At 39.5% G+C, this 25,813-nt stretch overlaps 1 protein-coding gene across 1 annotated transcript in view; it reads right to left on the bottom strand.

The window, feature by feature from the left end:
* The window catches only part of Tfap2d (transcription factor AP-2 delta), a 56,918-nt gene that overhangs the window by 29,295 nt on the left and 1,810 nt on the right, over nucleotides 1-25,813 (bottom strand). Inside the window, exons 3-5 of the mRNA XM_008825219.1 lie at nucleotides 22,321-22,381; nucleotides 12,216-12,381; nucleotides 11,926-12,044 (exon numbers count right to left, since the gene is read on the bottom strand). Of these exons, the coding sequence (XP_008823441.1) occupies nucleotides 11,926-12,044; nucleotides 12,216-12,381; nucleotides 22,321-22,381 (346 nt within the window). The remainder of the gene's footprint in view (nucleotides 1-11,925; nucleotides 12,045-12,215; nucleotides 12,382-22,320; nucleotides 22,382-25,813) is intronic.

Here is a 25,813-nt window from a genome sequence, read left to right on the forward strand (position 1 = left end):
ATAGTCATGAAGGATTTTTTAAAAAAAAACATATGTTGAGAAAAATGTGCTTTTTATAACTAAAAGTAAATATTCAACACTGGTCTGTGTGAAGTAATACTTCAACATTGTTATTCTGTTGACAAATCTTACCTATTGCAACTGTATAAATACTGTCTCAAAATTTAAGCTGAGTTTGGTATTATAATATATAATGTCACTAAATAAAATCAATGATTCGTGTTTAAATACTGGTCACATATCTTTGATTTCAATTTTATTTTTATGTACGGAGAAAGAGCAGATTCAAACATTTGAAGATATTTCAAGAAGTACCTATTAACAAATTTACTAGTTTTAAATCTGGTTGCTTTATTAATGGCATTTTTTTCTGCAGTACTGGTGATTCAATACAGGATCCTGTGCATATGAAGAAAGTATCCTACCACTGAGTTATATTCTCAGCATCCTTTATTTTTCATTTTTGTGACACGTTCTCACTAAGTTGAATTCACTCTGTAGTCCAGGCAAGCCTTGAACTTGTAATCCTCATACCTTAGACTCTTGAGTAGCTGGGATCACAGTTCTGTGCCATCAGGCTCTGAAAGTGAATTGTCTTACAATATCAAACTGTAATAAACCCTAGAGCTGATAGAGAAAGTTGATATGTCATACGTTTTCTAAATTATTCCAAAAAGAATGCAGTCTGTAATACTAACTCAATGGATCTTTAAAATAGAAGATGTTTTATAATTGGGCTGTTTCCCTAGGTAAAGAATAATTTTCTTCAAATATCCACACTTTGTTTTCTAAAGTGATATTGTGGTTCCCATTGAATATTCGGCACTTAGCAGATCACCTGATCTGTCATAGGCAGTTAGTAAAATATTTCGTTGGTTGATCAGGACGATCTTCTGCGACACTCCCTCCAAGGGTCATAGCATAAAACTAAAGCAAAAGAAGCTTTCTAGAAAAACAAACTGCATATTAAAAACCTGTGAATAAACAAAGTATAAAATTATACCAATAAGAACAATCAATAAAGCAAACTACACTCAAAAACAGTCTAAACCCTTGCTACACATCTACATTGAGTTTTTACTTTAAAAACAGCCTGGGTTCCACCGATATCAATTAATCACTGGTATTAGAGCATGAGAAAAATTTGAAAACTCTTGAAGTAATCGTGCCAAGCCACACTTGAAAACCACTCTTCTAAAGGGGGAAAAAACACATCATGCAGGAATGGATGGTGCATCTTGTCCTATGTAAGGATGTTGTTATGCACAAGGCAGAGAGCTTTGGCTTTGGTTCTTGCACGAGAAGGTCTGACTTACTTGGGTGATATGAATTCTAGAACCAGGAGCAGAAGTGTAGTAGTAACAGACATTGCATTATTAATGAAACAAAGACATTGATCTACTGAAAAAGACATTTATATTGGGAAGCTTAGTAAAGATGTAGCTTGTTTTCCAAGTAGGGATATGATGAATAAAGGTGTTGGGGAAACTGGATGGCCATATGGAAAGAACAAAAGTTGAAGCTATACCATACATCCAACAGCAAAACTAATTCCAGATGGATCAAAGATCTAAGCATAAAAGTAAAACCACAAAGTAATTAAAAATGGGAAGACACTTTTGAGATCTTGAGACTTAAAAGGCATTTTTAAGGTATTAAAATAAAACCGAAACTGCAAAAACTAGATGATAAATACGGTTCAACATCAACATTCCCATAGAAGACCTGAACATGGTGGGAGGGGAACAGGGAAAGAAAGGTAATGAGGGGAACTATGTCAGAGGAAATGTCACAGAGATAAGTATGAAGTCATGAAAGAAACTTTTTTTTTTTTTTGGTTTTTTTTAGACAGGGTCTCCCTGTAGCCCCAGCTGTCCTGGAACTCACTATGTAGACCAGGCTGGCCTTGAACTCACAGAGATCCACCTGCCTCTGCCTCCCGAGTGCTGGGATTAAAGGCTTGAAAGAAACACCTGAACAAGCAAACTAAACAATGTAATAGTAAATAATAAAAGCTGGGAGGTAAAGAGGTTTGCAGCTCAACTGAAAACAAACATCCAGCTTTGCTATATAATTTAAAATTTCCAAAGATTACCCTATAAACACAAAGTCATCATATAGATAGTAAAGCACATACAACTCCAAGCTTACATTGGACCTGATTTTTAGAGAGAAATCATTTTTTCCAACCCACAAAATTAGTAAACATTAAAAACTTAATAGTACTCCATTTAAACAAAAACATGAAGAAACACTATTATGTGTCTTACCCATATTGCTGAGAAGGCTAAAAAATTATAGCAGGGATATTCTGCTGATAATCAATCAAAATTGCAGATGACTCTGAAACATTGTTCCTAAGAATTTATAATAGATGTGCTTGGTACTCTACATAAGTATATAGATAGGTTTCTCACTCTAGCACTATTTAAAATAATCAAAACATGAAATGCTTTGAAGATATTAAGTAGAAGACTCAGTAAATTGCATTGTATTTACTCAATGTAATGCCATCAATATTCAAAAGAATAAACAACGCATATGCATTAGGAAAGCAATGAACATTAAGACAATCTAAAAACATAAAGATCCCCAGGTATGGTGGCTCACACCCATAACTCCAGCACTTGGGATACAGAGGCAGGTGCATCTCTGTGAGTTCAAGGCCAGCCAGGTCTACATAATGAGTTGCAGGCCAACCAGAGATACATAAGAGACCCTATCTCAAAAAAAGAGGGGCTGAGGCTAAAGAGATCATTCAGTGGTTAAGAGTACTTGTTGCTCTTGCAGAGGACCTGGATTCCACTCTCAGCACCCACATTGTGGATCACAACCATTTATAATTCCAGTTTCAGGGGATTCAACAACCCCTTTTTTGACTTCCATGGGCATCAGGAATGTACATGTAGTGCACACACATACATACAGATAAACACATACATAAAATTTATTTAGTCTTTAAAAAAGCTCATTAAGTGCAAACTTTTGTTATAGAATACTACAATTTCTTTTAAAATGAAATAAATGCATACAAATATATCCTTGGAAAGAAACAGATTAAGAAGTTACATTTGTTTTCTTCTAGGAGAAGAACGAAATGACTCAGGGATAAGGAAATTTCACTGTATACTTTTTTGTAATATTTGCATTTTAAACCATTTTCATATATTGTTTATTTAAAATCATGTTAATTGGGTCTGGAAATTTGACTCAGCAGTTAAGATCACTGACTGCTCTTGCGGAGGACCTGGGCCCTATTCTCAGCATGCACATGGTGGCTAACAATAATCCTAACTCTGTTTTCAGGGGATCTGATGCCTTCTTCTGACCTCCATGTGCATTGCAAGATAAAAGTGCAATTACACACATGCCGGCATACACTCATCCTCATAAAATAAAATTAATAAATAATAAAGAATTTAAAATTATGTTAACTTAGGAGGGAAATTAATCTCTTCTTGGTTCTTAGAAAGCTTTCATTTTTAATTAAAATATCTTGTATTTAAACATGGACTATTCTAAAACTTTGTTACTCAATATAAGCTTCGAATTGATTGGAGTAGTTATAGTCTATGATTTTATTAGAATACCTTTGAAGTTCTATAAATGTAAGGAATGAAAAAAATAATGAACTGCATGTTTTAAAAGCCCATCAATTAAGCCATAATCTTTGAAGAGTAAAAATCAGAGAAAAAAGAGGAAAGAAAGTCATAAAAATCCAGACAAAAGATGGTGAAGATAAAGGCAGGACTGAGGCCAGGAGGCTTGCATACACCTGCCTCGCATGCAGCTGTCTCTGTGAGAGGGGAGAGGAGCATAAGGCCCCTTGAGCACACAGTCAGACACAAATGAAATTACGTAGAATCCTGTTTCTCCCGTCTGTATGAGTAAATACCAATCCCTCTGCCAGTAATTGAAATCCTAAAATGAAGATTGGGAGAATAAGAAATAAGGAGAAAGTTTAAGAAGACATTCTCTAATTGTCTGTGTGTCAGTAACATCCCACGATACAGTATTGGCTTCTGTGAGACCACTCATTAAATCCTGAAAAAAAGAAATCCTGAGATATTAGATAACAACATTTGTTATCTAAATACCAGTTACTAAAGAGTCTCCTTCACAAAAACTTGTGAAGAAGAAGAGGAAGAGGAGGAGGAGGAGGAGGAGGAGGAGGAGGAGGAGGAGGAGGAGGAGGAGGAGGAGGAGGAGGAGGAGGAGGAGGAGGAGGAGGAGGAGGAGGAGGAGGAGGAGGAGGAGGAGGAAGAAGAAGAAGAAGAAGAAGAAGAAGAAGAATGAGACCGGGTCTCGCTGTGGACTTTGAACTCAAAGAGAGCCACCTGCCTCTGCCTCCAGAGTGCTGTGATTGAAGGCTTGCGCCGCCATACCTCACAAGAAGAAGAAAAATTTACCTGTAAGCCACATCTCATTGGCCTAAAAAAAATCCATGAAGACTTAAAATGAATGACTGACACTAAGAGGTCTGCTACAATTAGATATATTGAGTTCAAGTCACTGAGTTCAAGTTCACTCCACTGAAATGGAGAACTACACACCCCAACACATTCCCTATTGGGAGGGGACAGCAGAGGGGGAAGAGATGGTAGAAGCAGGAGAGGAAAAGAAGAATAGGAGGAAGGAGAGGATGAGGAAGAGAAGCAGAAGAGGCTGAGGAGGAAGAAAGAGAAGAGGAAGAAGAGCAGGAGGAAGGAGCAGGGGAGAAGGAGGAGAAGAAGGAAGACGAGGAAGAAGAGAAGACGAAGAGGGAAAGAAGGAAGAGAGGTCAGAAGGACGAGGAGGAAGAAGAGGTACAGGAGGAAGAGGAGGAAGAGGAGGAGGAGGAAGAGGAGGAGGAAGAGGAGGAGGAAGAGGAGGAGGAGGGTAAACATGAGAATTTGATCTCCTGTCACAACAAACTGCTACTCAAGGCATTTATATCAAATAACTTAAATAAGTAGTTCTTCCAGAGCCCTTGATGTTGATTGACAAGGTTATATGAGGTTTTGTAAAAGCAGCAAAACTGATTGAGAAAGCAATCCATTCTAGGGAACAGAGCTTCCCTCAAACATTGAATTGCTGGCTGTCGTAGAAAACCTCTGGTAAGGGAGGGGTGAGGGGCAGCAGTACCTTGATCCCTGACTAAATATGCTTGAACAACTAGTTCTGAAAAGGTTGTTCTGGAGTAAACTGCAGGGGTGAAGAAAGCTTCAGAATTCACCACCCCATAAATAATAAGCATATCACAAGAATGTTAAAGCTAGAACAGTAACATCTGCCAGGTAGTTTGAATATTTTCTAGAGACAGAATTTTCTATTCTAGAAGAGTCTAAAATTATCTCAGTGTCTCCTCAGTAAAATAAGAGCATTGGGCTAAGAAGCTTAAACCATTATATATTCCAGAGGCTGACATCGCTCTGATATTATAGATATTGGAATGGACAAAAGAGAATTTTAGCAGGACAAGTAACAAGGAGAAAGGGAGACAAAAGTCTCATTATAAAGATGGTTGCAAGAAGCAGTGTTTACTCTTTGGTTGCATATTTAAATCTACATAGATGGAGGACATAGGGGTAAAACAGAAACAAAATCTGATACTGCACTCACAGAACTCTGTATTTAAATATATAATGTCCTCTTAAAAATATTGGCCTTGGGGCTGGAGAGATGGCTTAGTGGTTAAGAGCACTGATTGCTCTTCCAGAGGACCCGGGTTTGATTCCCAGCATCCACATGGCAGCTACCAACCGTCCTTAGCTCCAGTTCCAGGGGAATCCAAAGCCCTCTTCTGATCTCCACAGCATTGCACGACATGGGTGCACTCACATACATTCAGGCAATATACTCATACACATAAAATAAAAATAATAAAATAATTTTAAAAATATTGGCCTTTTGGGCTGGGTGTCATGGTGTAAGCCTTTGATTCCAGTATTTCAGGGACAAGGGCAGGTGAATCTCTATGAATTCAAGGCCAACCTGGGCTATATAACTAGACCTGTCTCAAAAAACAAAACAAAGAATAAATAAACAAAATCTACCTTTCTAAAATGTCCACCTTTGAAGCAATTTTATAAAGTAAAATTAGTCTCTTTTCTGTCATCCCATTGGTTACTAGGTACGACAATATATGCCACAAAGATGTTATGAAATATCAAAATACATGGTAACATTGCCTTCTGAAATAGCTCTGCCTTATAAATTCTGTTATAATCTCTAAACACAAAAGTATGGAATGAAACAGCTGTCCTGCTCTCTACTGTTGCTCATAGGAACTCACAGCAATGGTGACAGAGTGCACAAGACCTACACAAGCTCAAGCCAGACAAAATCCCAGCACAGAGATGAGAAGGTGAGCAATAGCTTCAGCCCTAACTGAGGCTCTATTGGCAACTTATAGCTGCTGGGAGAGGGTGAGTCAGTTTTCTTTAAGGCTGTGATGCTGGGTAGGTTGACCAGGCTTCAGGGGATGGACCCACACCAAAGGGCACTTAGGGACACAAATTAGGCTAGATAGATTATAAAATAACAATGGAGGACATGAACTAGGGATAGGGTGTGGGTAGTAAGGAGAAGTGCAGATGTGGTTGGGGTCTGAATGTGATCAATATATATTGTATGAAATTCTCAAAAATTCAATAAAAGTATTAAAGAAAAACACAAGTATGGAAATGAGAACAATGATGGGATTCAGATGTCAGTAGAGTGGCTGGTAAAGGAATATAGGAAAAATGATTTCCAAAATAGCTAAATACAGGGGCTGAAGGTGTGGCTTGTTGGCGTTGTGCTTACTTAACATGCATGCAGCCCTGGCGTTGATCCTCAGCACTACATATAAATCCTTGCCTATAATCCTAGCAATTGGGATGTAGAAGGCAGGGGATCAGAAATTCAAGGTCATGGGCTGGAGAGATGGCTCAGTGGTTAAGAACACTGGCTGCTTTTTCAGTGGACCTAGGTTCAATTCCCAACACCCACATGATGGTTAACAACTGTCCATGATTTCAGTCCCAGGAGAATCTGATGCCCTCTTTTTTTTTGTTTTTGTTTTGTTTTTTTTTTACTTTCAAATTACATAAATAACTAGCAAAATCATACATTTTATTGAGGATAGTATTTTTTTCACTTTTAAAAAATTATTGAGAATTTCATACATGCATATAAGGCATTCTGATCAAATCCATTACCACTCTCTCCCCTCCAACTCCTCCCATATCTCCCCATCACTTTTTCCTGACAACTTCGTGTTGAGTTCCACAGGTATTACATGACAAGGGTGTACCTACATACATACAGACAAAATTCCCAGACACATAATATTAAAATAATAAATACTTTTTAATTTTTAAAAATATTTTATTATTTTTATTTTATGTGTATGAGTGTATTGCCTGCATGTATGTGAGTGCACCTGTGTCATGCAATGCCGTAGAGATCAGAAGAGGGTTTTGGATCCCCCTGGAACTGGACCTAAAGATGGTTCATAGCTGACATGTGGGTGCTGGGAATTGAACCCGGGTTCTCTACAAGAGCATTCAGTGTTCTTAACTGCTGAGCCATCACTCCAGCCCCATAAATAAAGTATTTTTAAAAGAGAAATTCAAGGTCATTTTTCACTACATAGCAAGTTTAAATCATCCTGAGCTACATGAGATCCTATCTCAAGAAAATAAATAAATAAATAAACATAATAATTGGAAATCCAAAATAAGCATAGAATCACAAGAACACCTTGCTAAAACTTGTTATGCCAGTAATGTATTTAATTTCAAAAAACAAGTATTCATTGGTAAATCCCTCTCATAAAGCACCTTACTCTTTGGTGATTAGATCTTTACAGACATGACACATTTCTGTGTTGATAGCCTCACAATCTCATAAGAAGTTTAACTTTCGTTAGCTTTCATAAGCCTTGTTTTCAAGGCTGGCCTGTAAGAAAATTTGATATTTTCTTTTCTCATGGTCAAATATTATGTCAAAATACAGGGGAGGGGTTGAACTTCACTAATGTTTTGGAACATCTGGGTGTTTGAGAATTTACTAGACTCTTCTTGGATGGCAAGTCTGTAGGAGGTTTGAACAGGAGTCTTAAGTGCTATTTAAAAGAATCTACGTGCTTAGCTTCTAGTCATTAAGATGTGTATACGAATAATGTAGACAATCCAGGAAATAAAAGGAAAATGGCAATAAACAATGATGAAAAACGAAAGTGTACTTTCCCATAATATTACCCATAAGCCATGTTCAAGTCAAGGGCCCATTTATCAAATAGTAAACATGGTGAAATTTTAAAGCATAACTATAGAAATAGCACAAACTTTGGCTCCATGTTGGCTCAAGAAGGATGGATTTTCCCCAAAGGCTAAAAAGAAGCATTAACTATTTCAGCATCTCTGGAGGCTGATAACTCAGAGTTGGGTTCTTACTGCTCTGCACACACTGCTTGGCACTGGCGGCTGAACTGGGTCATCAGTTGTCAGCACCATGCCAACTGAAATTTAGGGATAAAGGTGAATACCAAGGAGTGGAGAGATGGTTCAGCAGTTAAGAACACTTGCTCTTGCAGAGGGCAAGTTCAGCTCCCAGCACCCACCTGAAGGCTCACAACTGCCTGTTACTCCATTTTCAAGGAAACTGAAGCCCTTTTCTGTGTTCTGTAGGTATCACGCATGCATATGGTACACATACATGCCTTCAGGTGATCACTCATACAAATAAAAATAAATATTTTTTAAAGAATAGATGTATGCCAGAGATTTTGACCTAAGATTGCTCTACATGTCAGCCCAGAGTCACAATGAAGCCCATTTCAATTTACACGGGATGTCTTTTTTCATCAAGCAGAACGTTTTCTTCATGTCCTAAATTTCTAAAAACGACTTGCAATATTTCTAAACAGTGGAGGATGAGTCTGGACTAAAAAGGGGTTGTGAAATAAATTTAGTAAATTCACAAATAACATTTATAAAGAGCACAGAAAGTATGGAAGAGAGTATCAGTGAACATCACACATATTAAGAGCACTTTAAAACTTCTGTGCCTAGGGCTGGAGAAATGGCTCAGAGGTTAAGAATACTGTTTTTCTTACAGAAGACCCAGGTTCAAATCCTAGTACCCACATGGCAGCTACAACTGTCTGTAACTCCTGTCCCAGGGGATCCGACAGCCTCTTCTGACCTCCATGGGCATTGCATGACACGGATGCATTTACCTACAGGCAGGCAATACATGCATACACATAAAATAAAAATAAATAAAATTAGAAAAAAAACAAACAAAAAGACCTTCTGTGCCTATGAGAGTAGAGTTGAGGGTCATATTTGGGGAGTAGGGGGAAGCCAAATATTCCTCTGCCCCTGAATTTCTTTTCAGAATATCCACAAAAGTATCTGGAATTCAATAGTAAAAGATTTATTTCTGTACCTCATGAAGATTTTAGGGAGCTCAAAATACTCAAGGTAAGACATATCTGAGAAGAATAAATCATAATTCACTAACCGAGGCCATGGTGATGGTAATGTGTGGGCAGGATACAGACAAGTAAGGTACTTTTGTTACAAGAGAAGTCCTATTAAAACCGTAGCTGATCAGACCATCAGGGAGGTCATGTATTTGATCAGCATGCTTACTTTTCACATAGACAGGTGATTCTCACACAGGATACTCGAGTACTCTTGACAAAAATAAATAATTATGAAAATATTCTTTATGGTACTTCGACTTGTCCTGGTGAGTACTTTCACCCACACTGGAGAGACGTTTTTAAAGCCAAGCTCTCTAATTTTTCACAGACTTACGAACTATAAGAACTATTCACAGTTGGGGCTGGAGAGATGTCTCAGAAGTTAAACTCACTGGTTGCCCTTAAAGAGAACCCAGGTCTACTTTCCAGCACCCACGTGGCAGCTGACAATTTCTGTGATTCCAGTTCCAGGGAGTCCAATGCCCTCTTCTGGCCTCAACAGGTATTGCATGCACATGTTGCACTTGCGTACAGGCAACACACACACACACACACACACACACACACATACATAAAATAAAAGTAAATAGTTCAAAATTTTTTAAAGAATTCATAGTTAATCTATCCTGGCTAATGAAGGAGAATTTACAGAGCACCAAAGATAATTAATGTCGTTATACACCAGAATCTCCTTTGGAGGTTGGAAATGCTACAGATGCCTGTGCCACAACCCAGATGGGCTTTCCAGCTGGTTTATGGATGGAACTCAGGCAAACCCCTCTACCACAGGTCAGCTCTCATCATCAGCAAACACAGAACAAGATCCAGGAAAGAGTACAAGCTAACTGTCCTTTATCTGTACTTGGGACAACAATATTTTGGAATTGCTTTTCCAGATTTTAGACTATTTACAGAACCCTTACCAGTTGAACAACCCTAACACGAAAATCCAAACACAAAAATATTCCAAATCCTCAAACTTTTAAGAACCATGATAGAGTTCAAATAGTTTTGAATTTTGGAACATTTCAGGTTTTTTGGTCAGTGGTGCCCAACATGTAAGAGCAACATTTGTTAAGTGTTTGATGCCAATATTGTCCTTGCTGCGCTTGTTACTATTACTACTGTTAGGGAAGAAAGCAAATATAGGTATTAATAAGTTGTACATTCAGATGCACACCTATAATCCTATTACTCAGGAGGCTGAGACAGGGGGATTGATGTGAGTTTCAGGCTAATCTTGGCTACACAGCAAGACCTTCTCTCAAAATCCCAAACCAAACAAAGACTAATTAGTCAAAGAAAAACAAAAATAGCTGTTAATAATGAAACTAACAAAGTTATTTTTTACCAAGACAAATGTTAAGACTATATGGAATACACTTTCCTTGCAATTTTCTTTTTTTTAAAAAAATAAAGAAAGAAACAAGATCTTGAGGGTAGACTGGAGTTCACTATGTAGCCCAGGCTGGCCTCAAACTCATTCTCCTCCTGCCTCTGTCTCTCTTGTGCTAGGAATGCTGTGCTATGTCACAAAAGCTAACTAGGATCACATACTTCTTAGTGTCACACAATAAATGATGCAGATTTATAATATGAGAAAAGCCAAGATAATTACCTTTGTGTTTCACTCACCACTCCCTACAGCATTACATAAACAAGTTAACCGATGCAATAAAAGTCTCATGAAATAAAAATGTGTTCTGGTGAGACTTGACAGAGAGAAAAAAGCCCACCATTCATATTTAAAACAGTAGTATTCTAGATGACAGAAGAGCTGCCCTTTGGCATTCATAAACACCCAGAAAGTTAAAAATATTTATTCAGTGATGTCTCTCCTTAGAAAAAGATTGTATAAAATGTGTAAAGTTTAATCAATACAGAAGAAACAAAGGAGAAAATATAAGGGAAAAATTATTCATGGAAGTACATTTCCACTTCCTCTAATGAACTGCTTGTTAATCGTAAATGTTCTCTGACTCAGCTTATCTCCTCACACATCCATGAACTCCACCACGATTTAAGAATGTCTACAAGGATTAGCACAATGCACTTTCAGCATCTGTACTATGCCTAGCCTCCTATGAACCTTTCATAGGGAATTATTTATCTTGTGGATCATGTTGTACCAAATTACAATGGGTTAAGTCAGATTTGTCTAAACTCTAAAATAATAATGAAAATGGCAAGACCATGGCCAGGATTTTGCTGTTGCTGTTTAAGGAATACTGGAGAAATGCTTACATCTTCTGTTATCTTTTTTCCTGTGACTGCCAAGACCAGAGTTAGCTAAATCTTCTATTAAGGCAAATTTAATCATTGATAAAATTAATTAGGGGAATATTCCTGTAGTCATTAAGTGTCATTCTCAACAAAGTAAACAATAGTAAATAGTATAATTTACCAAGCCTGAGTGTCAAAGAATTTTCAATGTTTTATTATTTCTTGGAAGAACATAAAAGTTATACCTTCCACCAAGGAGGTGAGGAGAGTGACGTTGGCTGCTTTCCGTCTTCCAGCCGGCAGGTTTAAGCCAAGTCGATCCAGTTTTTCTCTCAGACAACGGCCCCCATTCTTGGATTTTGCTCTGTCCAAAAACAAATAAAAACTAGGTTTTGGTAGTTCACACTCTGAAGAAAATTAGGAAAAGACATGACCCCATGAGAAGATCACATCAGACAGACGATATGACAGAGGTTTGAGTATGGCATCAGGTCAGTTACTAGCCAAATAGTGATAGCAAATACCTTCAACTTACCTCCTCAAAATGCCTCCCAGGAGTGAAGCATTGAGGCACTCAGGTGGTGAGAGACGCCTCTTTACCTCAGCAATGGTCACCTTGTATTTGGAAGTAGAACTGAGAAGGGACAAACGACCAGGAACAGAGCAAAACAAGTCTGTGGGGTTGACCACACAGGTGCCACCTTGGGAGGAAAAAGCATACGTGTCAGTGACAGAGAACTAAGAGAACTTTGTGAGAGGCAAAGGGCATCAAGAGATGCATGGCAACAGTTGTGCTCATCCATCCACCAGTTATATCAACACAGGGAGTGGCTATGAAGACGTCCTTCCAAATGCTTATCAGGATTTTTCTTTTCAATATCACATAGAAAATTAATTTGTGTACACCTTGGTGATATTAGACAAAATTACTACAGTATCGCGCGTAGGCTGCCTCTACAGTGTTAATTTTAACATCACATCAAGAAAGACAACCATGAGAGCCCTCAAATCCAAGAGTTAGAGAGTTAACCTCACAAAAAGGTGTTATTGGGTCACAGTTGCATGTGTATAAGCACACACACACACACACACACACACACACACACAGAATGCTTACAAATTTTTATTCAGGATTGCTTTTCATAAAATAATTTTCTATATTCATTTCCTTCCCACCAGCTGATGACACCTTGTACCACCAATTTTTATTCAGGATTGCTTTTCATAAAATATTTGAAAATGATCATTTCCTTCCCACCAGCTGATGACACCTTGTACCACCATATTTCAGTCTGCAAAGCACAAGTGAGCAAACACTGTAAGACCTAGAACGTAGTGCTAGTTACCTGTGTTAAATGTGACTTGCCAGTAACATCACTGCTATGATTGATGCTGTCTGCATTACTATTAGAGTGCCAGGAAATGGTAACTATTAATAGCAACATCACCAAAGGAGTTTCTCCACGATGGAGTTTTTGGAACAGAAGATCTCTGTCTTCAAGCTCTACAGAGCTCCTTCAGCTTAACATTCCTGCAGAAGGAGCACACCACATTCCCTAACCTCACTCACCTTCCACTGACTAAAATAGGTTTGAGGGCTCAAGGGTGAGCATCACTGGGGAAAGTTTCTTGCTGCCTAATTCTTCACTCACTGCAAAAATCCCCAGCCAAAGTTCACCTTACTAGGACGAGAGGAATATGATCTTGGAATGCAAGCCTGCCTCCTCACACACTAAGACATCCAAGGACACAGTTTTCTCAAAGTTCATTAGCAAGTTCAAATTCAAAGCTATTTTTCTGAGCATGAATTTTTCTTGCTCTAGTTATAAGTAAGCTTAAAAAACTTTTCCAGAAAAGGGCCAAGGTCTCTGAGGGAAAAGAGAAATAAGAAATAGGTAGAGGAAGAAAAATGGCCAGAAGAGCATTGTGGAAAACCCTTTTAATAATTGTGTGATTTGCAATGGTCATCTAGGAAGAAGCTTGCAAGAGTTGTGGAATCTTAGATCCCACCTCAGGCCCTTTGATTCAGAATCTGTACTTTAGGAGAAGCACCCCCCCACACACATGGCACACATGCTCATTAAAGTTTATAAAAACACTAAACCAGAACTTAGCCTTGCCTCCCAAGTATCTCTACCATCTTTTACCAAGAGGCACAAGGGAGCTGATATGGAAAGGAGACTCTTCAGTCAGACTAAGGGGTGTTTCATCAGCATGTAAAGAACCTGGGAGAACAGTTGAAAACATAAAGGGATCTCTAACCGCATTAAAAATAGTTCCATCACCTTAATGTTTGAAACCCCTCCTAGCTGTTTTAGTCCAATGTTGTATGAGATTCAGCCTAGCTGTTTTTACAATCATTTACATCTTTCATTTTTAAAATATTCTTTAATTCTTTGATAGTATCTTACATGTTCATAATGAATTTAAGTTGTGTTCACCCCCATACTGCCGTCTCTCACCCTTCCTTCTCCCTCTGAAATTTATTTTCCCAACAGGTCTTCCTCTTGCTTTCACATCATTTTTGTGTGTATTATCCACAGGATTTAATTAGGGTTGCTTGTATGAACATGAGTGGGGGACAGGGAAAAGCTCATAAGACCTCACCCCTCCTTAAGGGATTATTGGCAGTTAATGATTTCTGAGGACGGGGAATTCATTTTCTTCAGTAGTGTAGCTACTGGTAAGTTGCCCAGGCTCCAGTAAATAATTCCACACCCAAGTTTCTCTCGAAATTGCTAAAGATCAAGGTCTTTCTCCCTTAAGCATCCTGAGTCTGTTTATAACCCTGAATGCCTCTCCATTACAAAAAGGCAAGCAGATAGTCAGCACATCAGGGCAGACTCACCTTATACACAAATTCCTCATACCAGTCCCTGAAAACCAGCCCTATGTTCTGAAGTCAGAGAAGTCAGAATTTCAACCGTCAAACTAAAATGCTTATCTTGAAGTAAAATGTGTAAAATTGTAAGCGCCCTTCTTTTGGAGCTGGAAACACACAAATTTACTGGTTCTTACCCACTTTACATTCCTACAGAGTTTTAGAACCAATAAAAATATTAACAATTTTGTAAAAATTTCCCAGATTTTGGGGACTGTGGCTATCTGATCACTTTCACTGCTACTTTCACTTTGTACTTATACTTTCACTTTTTATGTATAAGTGCAAAGTGCACTTAAAAAATTTAACATGGGGCTGGGGAGATGGTTCAGCAGTTAAGAGTCCTTACTGTTCTTCCAGAGAACCTAAGTTCAGTTCCCAGCACCCAAATCAGGAAGTTCACAATTGCCTGTAACTCCAACTCCAGGGGATCTGACTACCTTTCTGACCTCCGAGAGCACCTCACACATGTACCACTCATTCACACAGACACAAACACACACACATAATGAAAAACAATATAAACAAAAATCTGAAAAAAAATAGATAAAATGGCTTCTCAAAGCTGAAGTGAACTGGAAAGTAAAGTAGGGTCAATGAATCTGGATTTTGGGGTCCTGCTGCAAAAATCACGACCTTGATTATTTGAGGATTTAGATCAGAGTGAAGAAAAATATCAAACATGAATAAAAATAGATAGCTATATTGAAAATTCATCTACTCCTCCCATGATCAGGGGGTCTTTGTCCATAGTCTCTATGAATCATAAGCAAATTTGTATCTGAGCATTAACATATCTCTCTTACACAGTAGCTAATATATTATTGAAGGAAAAGAAATCTAATAGGATTGGTCCTAAGTGTTCGAGCAACTGTATGCTTTTGATTTTGGTTTTTGCGACTGCTAGAAAAAGGGAAGTGGAGAATTAGACTTTTCCTATGTTTACTCTTCAGTGGGTTAGTAACCTATTTACAGAGAAAAATGATCATAATTTTTGGAAAAGGAGTTAAATTTAGCTTTGTTTCTGAATTGGAAAACAACTCCCTTTTGGCCAAGTGAACACCATGTATTGAAGTCAGCCTTCCTGAGGGAACTGCTGATTGGGAAAACTAGCTATGTGTGAACTCCCTAGGCCCTGAATCTTTTGCTCCTACACCCAGGAAGGACTTCTGGTCTATGATCAAATAGGCATATATTAGGTAAGTTATACAGGCTGTATATTAAGACTATGCTTTAGGCACACAAATTGCCTCAAGGATTTATTTTGTATTCAGGATTATCCATCAACTCTAAAGTCTTTTTTTTTTTTAATGTCAGAGTATGTTTGCAGGGAATTTCTGTTGCTTTGATACTTAGCATTGCTACAGCCTTGGGGAACTCTCTCATTCTGGCAAAAGATTTGGCAACTTGTAGCATTTACATCAAATTGGGGAACCTGATTGCTTTCTTCCCAGTGGGTTATTTTTCACCATGACCAGAGTTTTGCCTTTGTTATGAAAGTAGTGAGAGGGTAGACCTTTGAACTTGGAACCCTGATGACAGCAGAGATTAGAATTCAGAGAAGGAATCAGGAGTGGACCTCACCATGCCTTCTATAGTCTTCATCTCAGTGTTTCCGACTCAAAGCCCTTGTGGTGCCTATGTAGACCCTTAGCCCTCTCTGAAGTTGGGTAATCTCATTCTCTATTCAACACTAGTTAGGGATGACTTTAGTACCAGAGCCAGAGAAATCATGCAGAAGTTCTTTGGAATTTCCCTTCCCTCCTCCTCCTCCTCCTCCTCCTCCTCCTCTTCTTCTTCTTTCTTTTTGTTCTTCTTCCTCTCGCCTTCCCATTCACAGTAATCAGCAATATTTCAAAGGAGACCATTATTTATAAATTTGGAGAGACTTCCTATTTCCAGTGATTCTGTAAACTCTGAGTAACTATGCAAGAAAGTAAAAATTATCTGTTCAAGGTCACTTGTCTGGGACATGGTTTTTATAGAAGGGATAGAAGGGACAACTTCCCAAAGCATCAGGAAGTTGACCAAATCCTGTGAGCATGCAAACCAGGCACAGAAAAAAAAAAAAATGTATGGATTTAGAACAACCAATTTATATATGCTACTAGATCCTGCATAGCTGAGAAGACTGGGGTTTTACTTCTCTTAGCTGGGGACTTCCTCCCTGTGCCTGAAGGCCATGAGAACTACTAGCTGAGCCTACTAGCTCAGAGAGCAATTCTTTCTCTGTTGGTCTATTTGAAAAATTAGGAAGCTCACAATGTTCCGAATTTACATCTGGCTGGTGAGGTGTAACAGGAATTGGAATTGGATGCAGACACATACTCAGCAGCATGAGTAATGGCACCCAACACTGACTTCCTGTGGAGCAACTACCATATCACAGGATGCATGCTGTGAAGCTGAAAACTGATCCATACATAGCTTGGTCTGCAACCAAATGGGGAGGCCAAGAACCAGTTACCAAGGCCATTTTTCCTCTTCCTATCCCAAACCTGCGCTGTGGCTCCCCGGGTCCCTGTAAAGCCCTGCTGTGGCAAGAAGTCTCTGACTCCCTGCAGGTGTGATCAATACTTCCTAGCCAGCTTCCCGCCCTTGCTAGGCCCTTGTGTGCAGCTCCCGCACAAACGCAGTGCCTCCCAACTCAGGCCTCGTGCTGGTGTTGACATAATTAGACCAAATCGCAGCAGCAAAATAAATGTTCTGTTCGCCTTACAGCCAAACAGATGTTTACAATTCAAATGAAAGAAATACAAACGCCAAGGACTTTTTTTCTCCGTTTCTTCATCTCTAGTGATCGCTGTTTTTTTTTTTTTTTCTGACATATTAAAAATGTGTAAGCGGTTACAAGAGTTTCCTGTCCCTGTTTGTTTTGGGGCTGCATTTCTGCGAGGTGTGCTTGTGCGTTAAGTTGGGTAGGATCTTTCTGGGATGTTTCCCCTCTAGGCTTTCTCCCTTTATTAACTTTTCCCCCCTCCCAGTGGGACCCTTCTCCCTATGGCAGCAGATATTAATTGTAATCAAACAGCAAAGAGGTGGGACTTAATTGCCATCTCATAGGCCTTTGATGATGTGTCAGCAGTGAACCGTTTGGAGGCAGGGATGAGTTATTACAGGTATAACACGATCTGGTGGCTGCTTGAGTTTCTCCAGGCCCTGGACCTGGTAGAACAAAAGAGGGAGAGATGCAGCCTGGGACCAGAGCTGCTGCCTTACAGTGGAATGTGTGGTGCTGTGTGCCCAGGGGTTAATCCCTTGTCTCCAATGCATCCCGGTTTTTGGATCATGGTGATTTTTCAGAGTAGTAAAGAAAATTAAAAGAAAGTGCCTCTTCCTCACTATGTATGCTTGTGTGTTTGTATTTGTGTGTGTGTGGGGGGGGGCTGTCCAACAAATTATGCCTCTAGATATTTTGGTGCATGCAGTTCAAACTTCAAAGAGATTGCATTTCCAGTCTAAGGTGTCTGCATTTGGGGACTGAGAAGGCAGGTTGAAGTTTCAAATAAATCTGAGCCAATTTGTCTACCAGAGACTGAGGGTACTAGCTCACTGATGGGGGGTTAACAAAGGAAGACCAAGACAGCTAAGTTTCCCATCTGTCTCCTATTTTGCAAACCCTTTTTGAAGTGGCTGAATGTACAAGATTCTCTGCGCAGGAGATTCCAAGACTCAAAACCCCGGTAAACCTGGAAGAAGCCAAACAAGGGACATCCTCCTGTGGAGGAATTCTCCCACTGCCTCCAAGGGCAGTGGAAAAAGAAGGGCCAGTTCCTCCCCATGCAGTATAGGTAGACAGAGAGATTGAAGCCAAAGCTACATTTGGAAGAAAAAAAAAAAAGTGTCTTTGTTTTTTTGTTTTTAAAAAATTGAATCAGATCGGTAAATGCTTGGCTTTGCTAGCCAGTAACCTCGAAGCGATCTGAAACACTCCAGCTCGCTTAGAATGTGCAGAGTTCAAATCATATTAATTCCTCCCAAATGTTTTGATTCAAAGTAGTTTGTATTTTGCGTAGCCACGGGCGATCGGGAAAGCGCTCCTGCCTGCCAGTGGCCAGTCGGTTCCCTCTCCGCGTGGCCCAGAGGCTACAGCGTATTTAAGCTTTGGAAATTAGCCTGGGGCTGCAAGGCAGGATGATCACAAAGAGAAACAAGTGTGCTTCCTCTTCACTTTTTTTCATCGCCCACCTCCTCCTAGTCTTCTTTATCTCTGTCTCCCTTCCTTCCTTCCTTCCTTCCTTCCTTCCTTCCTTCCTTCCTTCCTTCCTTGCTTCCTTCCTTTCTTTTCTTCCTTCCTTTCTTTCTTTCTTTCTTTCTTTTTTAGTTTGCTATCAGGATTTCACAGAAGAGACCAGGGCCAAAATATCACTCTGCACCTACGTGTGGGAAGACTTGTTTTCTCATCTCCCCTCCACATTTATCTCAAGACCTGAACCCCTCTGTCCAAGTGAACCCCCACCAGTGATTCCATTCTGGATCCATTCATTCATGATTAACTTCATCACCGCCGTGGTTCTCGTCAACATTCTTCTTATTATTAAATACTCAGAGCGAGAAATAAAAGGGCCTGGTATGTGACAAGTGGGAGGGATCATGAGGAGGCCTCGAAAGATTCACCACAAGAGTGGGCTTTTCTTTCTTTCTTTCTTTTTTTAATGATTAAAAACATAGTCAACTCCTGTAAATAGAAGCCTCATTTCTTCAAGAGATGCCTTTTGAAACCGGGTATCTGAATATTCAACGAAGGCAAAGCTCCACTCTGTACGTACAACATTAATATGATCTCTGCAGAATTTGCTACTCAGAAATATTAACATATCAAAGCCAGTGCCGGAGGCGAAAGAAGCTATCGATACTCGAGTGCAGGGTAAAGTAAAGATTATTGGTTCTGATGGTCGGAGCGGCAGAGCTGCCGGCAAAATCGTGCACACCCTTAACAGTGAGTGAGCACGCATGGAGCTGCGGCTCAGAGGCGGCCGCAAATATTTTATCTAGGTGGTAATTACTTCACTGCTGCCTCCTGGTCGGTCCTTGTATCTTTTGGCTATCAGGCCTTCGTTTACAAGCAAAGAACCAATGCAATGGACATTTAACAATGTGGGTCTGAGAAATGACATTTTGTTCTTCACAAGTGCCCAAATTTGAAGAAAAACTCTGCACCCCCAATCCCACTACCCAGTTCAACTTATTCTTACCTAATGCACTCTTGTAGGATACATAGGGAATATATCTTTTCTTTAAAAAAAAAAAAAGTGGAAGGAAGGAAGTGGGCAGGTGTTTTCTGGGTATTAGTGGAAATACAAATATGCCTAGATACATAGGAAAAAGAGAAAGGCACCAACAAAAACAAAGAGAATTGTGCTTTAAAAGAAATCAACCTCCAGAGCATGGATTGGAAAAGAAGCACATTGTCATCACAGGAGGGATAGGAGAGAGTATTTGAATTAATTACAATTAAATGATGAACAAAAGTGACTCCAGGTATTGATGGTAGGAGCCCTAGGCACAAGCATGCCATCATGGGGGAAGGGGTTTCCTAAGCATTTTAATACAAGGGCCAACCCGTGAGTGACTAAATATGTAATTCCTTGCTATTCTCTTATAAATTGTGAACGTTGATAGTTTCAGAATAAGCAGACACATCCATCTCTCCGCGGCTGAGATTGTCTTTTTTCTTTAAGACACGTGGAAGTTGAACAGTAAACTCAACTGCTCCGATCTGAATTACTCAGAAGTAGGGGTTATGGATTTTGTTAATATCTAAAGCCCAAGTTCCATGTTCTTTCCCTTTGAATTTTCACTTTTCTCCTACACAATGTTTGGTTAAAATAGCAGGTTAAGAAATAGATTTTTAAGGGAGAAACACATAGGTACAGAATTGTAAAGGAAGAAAAAACACCACGCCAAGAAATCCTCTTCTGTACTGTGATAAAGTGAGCCGGCTGGCTCTTGTATCTTTTAGACTGCTGAAAGATGACGCATTCCTCGCCAAAGGAGAGGGGAGTGTTACCTAAAAGTCTACCTGAAATTTTCACTGATTCTTCTGGTCTGCCCTCTACGATTCCAGCCCAAGCCTGGAATTTCCACCCTGTCAGTTATCGCAAAATCGAATTTGATTTTCAGGCATTGGAAAGGGTACTCTAGCAAGTACGAAACTGAATGTTAAAGCCGCAGCAGCGCAAGCTCGGCTCTCAGAACAGCCAGCTTCCGACCCTAATTAGTGGAGCTGTCCTTCAGCACCACCGATGTCGGTGCGCCCTGAGCGCTTGGCCTCAACTTCAGATTTTCCCTTCCCAACAGACCCCAATCAGCAAGTCTCACAGGGCCCTCTTTTCACGGTGTATATTTTACCTGTCCAACAGTATGTATAGTTAAAATTAATAATCATCGAACATTGCTCTGTTTCATGTTATTTCAATACGGCTGAGTACAGGCCTGACTGGCAAGCACAATAGTGCTCATTTTAAATAGCTATGACAAGCAATATCCGTACATTAGAAAATAAATTTTGAAGTCTCAAAAGTGAAACAAAAGATTATAGCAATTTTTTTAAAAAGATCATTATAAATTCCAAGTCCACACTGTAACAGCCAAGTTCCAAAAGAAAGCACCTTTGCTTTCTTTCCTCTTGAATTTGTGTTCACATTGAGTACTGGGTCATGAAATTTGTGGTTTGAGCACAAAAGAATTCACTGCTTCTTATGAGTAAATTTCTCCCTCTAAAAAAGCAAGCCATTCAAGTAACATAAAAGAAAAAGAGATGGACTGAGAGACATTTATTTAGTATCGTCAGAAGTTTGGCGTGTTTGGCTACTAAAGACAACTGTGGCCCTGGAGCAGGAATTAGTCTTGGTGAATAGGCCACGTCTTATTAATTCGTATGAAGTTGGGATAACAGCTGGTCCCTCTTGCCTTGTATGCTCCTCGGGTTACTAGGCATGCTAGGAAAATAAACTTCAGAGGCTCTGAGTACAGTTAAGCAGGGAAGCCAGCAAAATCTGCACTGCCTTGAGGCCCTGTGAATGTCATAGTTCAAAACCTTTTGTCAAAATGGAACATCTGAGATGTAGCCCCCTTCAGTGCCTCAGCTGAAAGCAACAGCTCTCTCCCCTCGACTCCCCCTACCCCCATCAACCTTCTTATTCCATGGGTAACTCTGGATTCAGATGTTTTCCTCAACAGATGGGAACAAGAAAGCCTTATCCAGTACACTTAACACTACCTCCTCCTCCCACCCTTCCTTAAAGAAAGAAATGTTCTGGACACTTCAAAAAATAAGGCAGCTACAATTTTTGTGACTCATTAGCTTCCCAGAAAGCTTCAAGGATGCAGCCTTTCACAGAATCCTTCAAGCCCCCTAGCTAACACCATCACCTCAAACACACAGGCTGTGGCTGGCACATTAGGTCTAAAAGAAATCAGAAATTCTGCTCCAGGACGTGGTATTGGTGAAGAGAAGGGGTGTGAAAAGTTTTCTTAATTGCTCAATAGTTTTTTTCCTAACTTAGATTCTGTTGGTCTTCTTGAAGAAAACCAGATAACTCATAGCATAAGTCTTTGGGGCTCACCTTGCACTGAAGCATCAATGGGAGAAAGGAGGCTTTTAAATGTACATATGCTTGTGTGGTCCTGGAATAACTAGGTAACAATTGTTTTCTTAATCAGCACACATATGGAATATGATATTTACAAGTATCCCTATATTTTTAAAACAAAGAAAGAGACTGGATACTAATGTTTGGGGTCAAGATATTCTTACCTCTTCTTATTACTCCCCCTTGGCCGTTGAGGACAATCCCACACTGTGCTTCCACAGAACCCTACAGAAAAAGAAAAAAATAATAATATCATTCAAATACACTAGGCACGACATGTTGGTAAAGTATTTCAGACTAGCCTGTGCTCGAACCTCATTTCAGGAGAAAGTTAAAAGCCACCGTTGAGCTGGTGCAAACTTAACAGAAAACACAATTTTAAGAGAAATATTTCAAGAAAAACTACCATCAAAAAGTTGTTTAGACCTTAAGGTGTGTATTTTACATCACTATACAACATTACACTTCAGAGTGCTTGAGAGCCTTTCATTTAAGCATAAGAGATTGAGAAGTTCTTTGAGTCCCCATGAAGGTACACAGCATATATACACAAAGTAGATGATCAACACTGTTTTGGGTGGAGAAAATTACAACTTGAGTGCCAAATCTGGGGTTGTGGGTTTCTTGGAGACTCAGAGGAAATATTTCACATAGAAGGGCCAATATTTAATAAGGATTCTGTTCTACCCTTGAAACAGCAACAGTATATAATCTAAAATGGGCCTCCTGGAGGGAGCACCTTTAGGTTCACTCATTGTGGCTCTTCAAGTTCCTAATGGACTGAGTGATCATTTGAGCTAGAAAAAGTGGAAAAGATTTGCTGATGTTTTCTTAGGAAAAATAAAAATTTCTCTCTGTGTCTCTCTTTTTCCCTTCTGAACCAAAATGTGTTAAAAGCTCATTTTCCTTTACAAACAAACGAGGTATTGGACATGAAAGAGGCCTTGAAGGGTGTTAACCTACCCAACAGCCCGTGAAGAGTTAAGTAAATGCGGAGAGAGTCGGTGCATAATAAAAACCCACTTTACAAAACAACCTTTACAGCCCTGGCTCCCTTTTCCACCCCATTTTCACCATATTGAGGCAGGCCTGTAAGACCCCCCTTTCAACCTACTCACCAGCTCTTTCTTATTTTAAATGTTCTGCCTTAAAGTGATTATCAAATCAATATGAAAAAAAAAACTTGGAGACTGAGCATAAATTAAAGCGGTGATGGGAAAAGGTGTGACAGTTTCCTTTGTTGGCCATAGCAAATCTTTTTAGGGGACTCAAAGATGGAACTGAAGCCACAAGACCGTTTGCATCTGTTAGGCAGACTTAGACCGCCCTCCAAACCATTGGACTTTCACTTAAAATTCTGTGCAGGGAAAAGTATATTTACATTTGTTGCATTTGAAATGAGGCATATGCTGATGAATGTTTTAAAAAGGAAGAAATAAAAGGAGAGAGAGAAACAGGTTTTACCCAAACCCAGACACACACACACACACACACACACACACACACACACACACTCACTCCTCTTTCTTGTTTTAAATGTAGCTATGGCTCTTTCTTTTTCATTCTGCCAAGTAGGTCTAGGAGAGTGGAAGAAAATAACTTGCTAGATTCATGAAGCTGTCTTAGAATTCAGACATATTATGTATACATGCCACACATACACACATAGATGTCTATATAACCGTACATACATATATATTGCACAATGTATTCTTTCATGGAATATCTTAGAGTGTTTCCCTCCTCAGCATGAGTAATGTCATCTCAATAAAACAACAAGAAAAGAAAGAATAGATACGTAAGAAAGATATAGGCTGAAATAAAGATCTTAAGACATCTGAAATGTTGAAGGCAAAAGGCATCAGTGCTCTCCAAGGAAGTGGACCAATTTCCCTCCCACTCTCTGAAGCACCGTTAAGATGTTTATTTCCTTAGAAGAAACAAATCTGGCTCTCTTCACTTAACAAACTTTTCCTCCTAATAAGTAAAACATGTTGTTTGGTCAGATGACATTGCATAAATGACCAGTTGAATGGCACTAAGTCGAAAATTGGATAAACTACGGTGTCCTTTTGCACAGGATTCTCTCTTTGTCTGGTGCTTGCAAATGTTCTAATCCTTTCTTTTGAAAAATGCCCGGCTTTGTGCCTAGCACAGAAAAAAAATTTGTACAGATACAAAAAAATCAGCAGCAGACGTGGCTATTAAAAGGAGTAAATAGGTTTTAGTTGAGCTAAGCATTGAATGGCAGATCTTTTTTTCCCTCTTGAGACATAAGGAGGTCCTTGTGAAAAATGTAAAAATGTCCTAAGCGTATAAAATTATTTTGTGAATATATGTGTTTAAAGTCAAGGTTTAAGGAGCGCAATCTTTTTTCTTGTGCACAGATCTTGTGGCTAAAGCCCTTTGTTGGAATTGCAAGGGATTTCACTTTAATTTAAAATTAATCTCTTGCTCAGAGGTAAAGGATGGGGGAAGATATTCTGTGCGTAACAAGAGACCTCTTCCGTCTCCAAGTTGTGCTTTTGGAATATTTCCCCAATCTTTTAGAGAGAGTGAAGACAGCCAACTTTCTGCAGGCTGATGGGTAGAGCTTTTCACTGGTGCAAGTTTGGCTTCTCTGGATTTCTAGTCCAGATATTTGTGGGCTCATCAATTTGGAATGTTTCTAAGGCAATGTAATCACGTAATTATAAATTCTATTGTTGGCGAGGAATGTGTAAAACGTATTAAGAATGTAGGGAAGTTGATTGAGTGACGGTGAAACTGCGACTGAATTCGTTTCTCCCCCTCTCCCTTCTGGACTGCCCTTCTTCCCTTTCTTCCCCTTCTTCATTCTCTCTCTCTCTCTCTCTCTCTCTCTCTCTCTCTCTCTCTCTCTCTCTCATAAACACATTTATTATTTTATGTTAAAATAAAAACTTCTTCATTCTCTCTCTCTCTCTCTCTCTCTCTCTCTCTCTCTCTCCCTCTCTCTATTTGTCCTGCTTCCTTTATTTCCTCATTTCTGTCCTTATCATGTCTTGCGTCTAAAGCAAGGTAGAGTGGCCCGAAGAGGAAGAATAAAGACAGGGAGCATTCAGCTGAGTTACAGAGTTGGACATGCACCAGGCAGAGAGAAAAGCAGCTGAATGCTACGCCCTGGCAAAGTGTATTGTGCAAATTATTTTATTGGGATTGAGTTCTGAGGTTTTCATTTGTGGGTCCTTACTTTACACAGCAATCTAATATGTTTGGTGAAACTTTGCTCGAGCTTCGTGTCCCAATGATTTCTTGAGAACAAACAAATTTGTCTATTCATCAGAAGAACCCACAAATTCAGTCTGAGACCAACGCCTGAAATATTGGTATAGAACCTACAAAATATGGAAACTGAGGATGCGATTGGTCATTAGGTTTTTGAGTCTTGCTCTGAGACCAGTAGATTCAAACCCAGCTCCCCTGACCCCCATCCACCCATCCTCTCTGGATCAGAACTACTGATTCACAAGAGATTTTCATGATACGGGGCAGTTAGGGACTGCAGCTTTTGGATCCAATGAGAGGAACAGAGTAAGCACACTCCTCTAAGTTGATAACTTTCCCTAGGTTGTGTGTGTGTGCGCACGTGGTGGTGGTGGTGGTGGTGGTGGTGGTGGTGGTGTGTGTGTGTGTGTG

The sequence above is a fragment of the Nannospalax galili genome, unplaced genomic scaffold, assembly GCF_000622305.1.
Source record: "Nannospalax galili isolate Female #2095 unplaced genomic scaffold, S.galili_v1.0 scaffold329, whole genome shotgun sequence".
In the NCBI taxonomy this organism is placed as follows: domain Eukaryota; kingdom Metazoa; phylum Chordata; class Mammalia; order Rodentia; family Spalacidae; genus Nannospalax; species Nannospalax galili.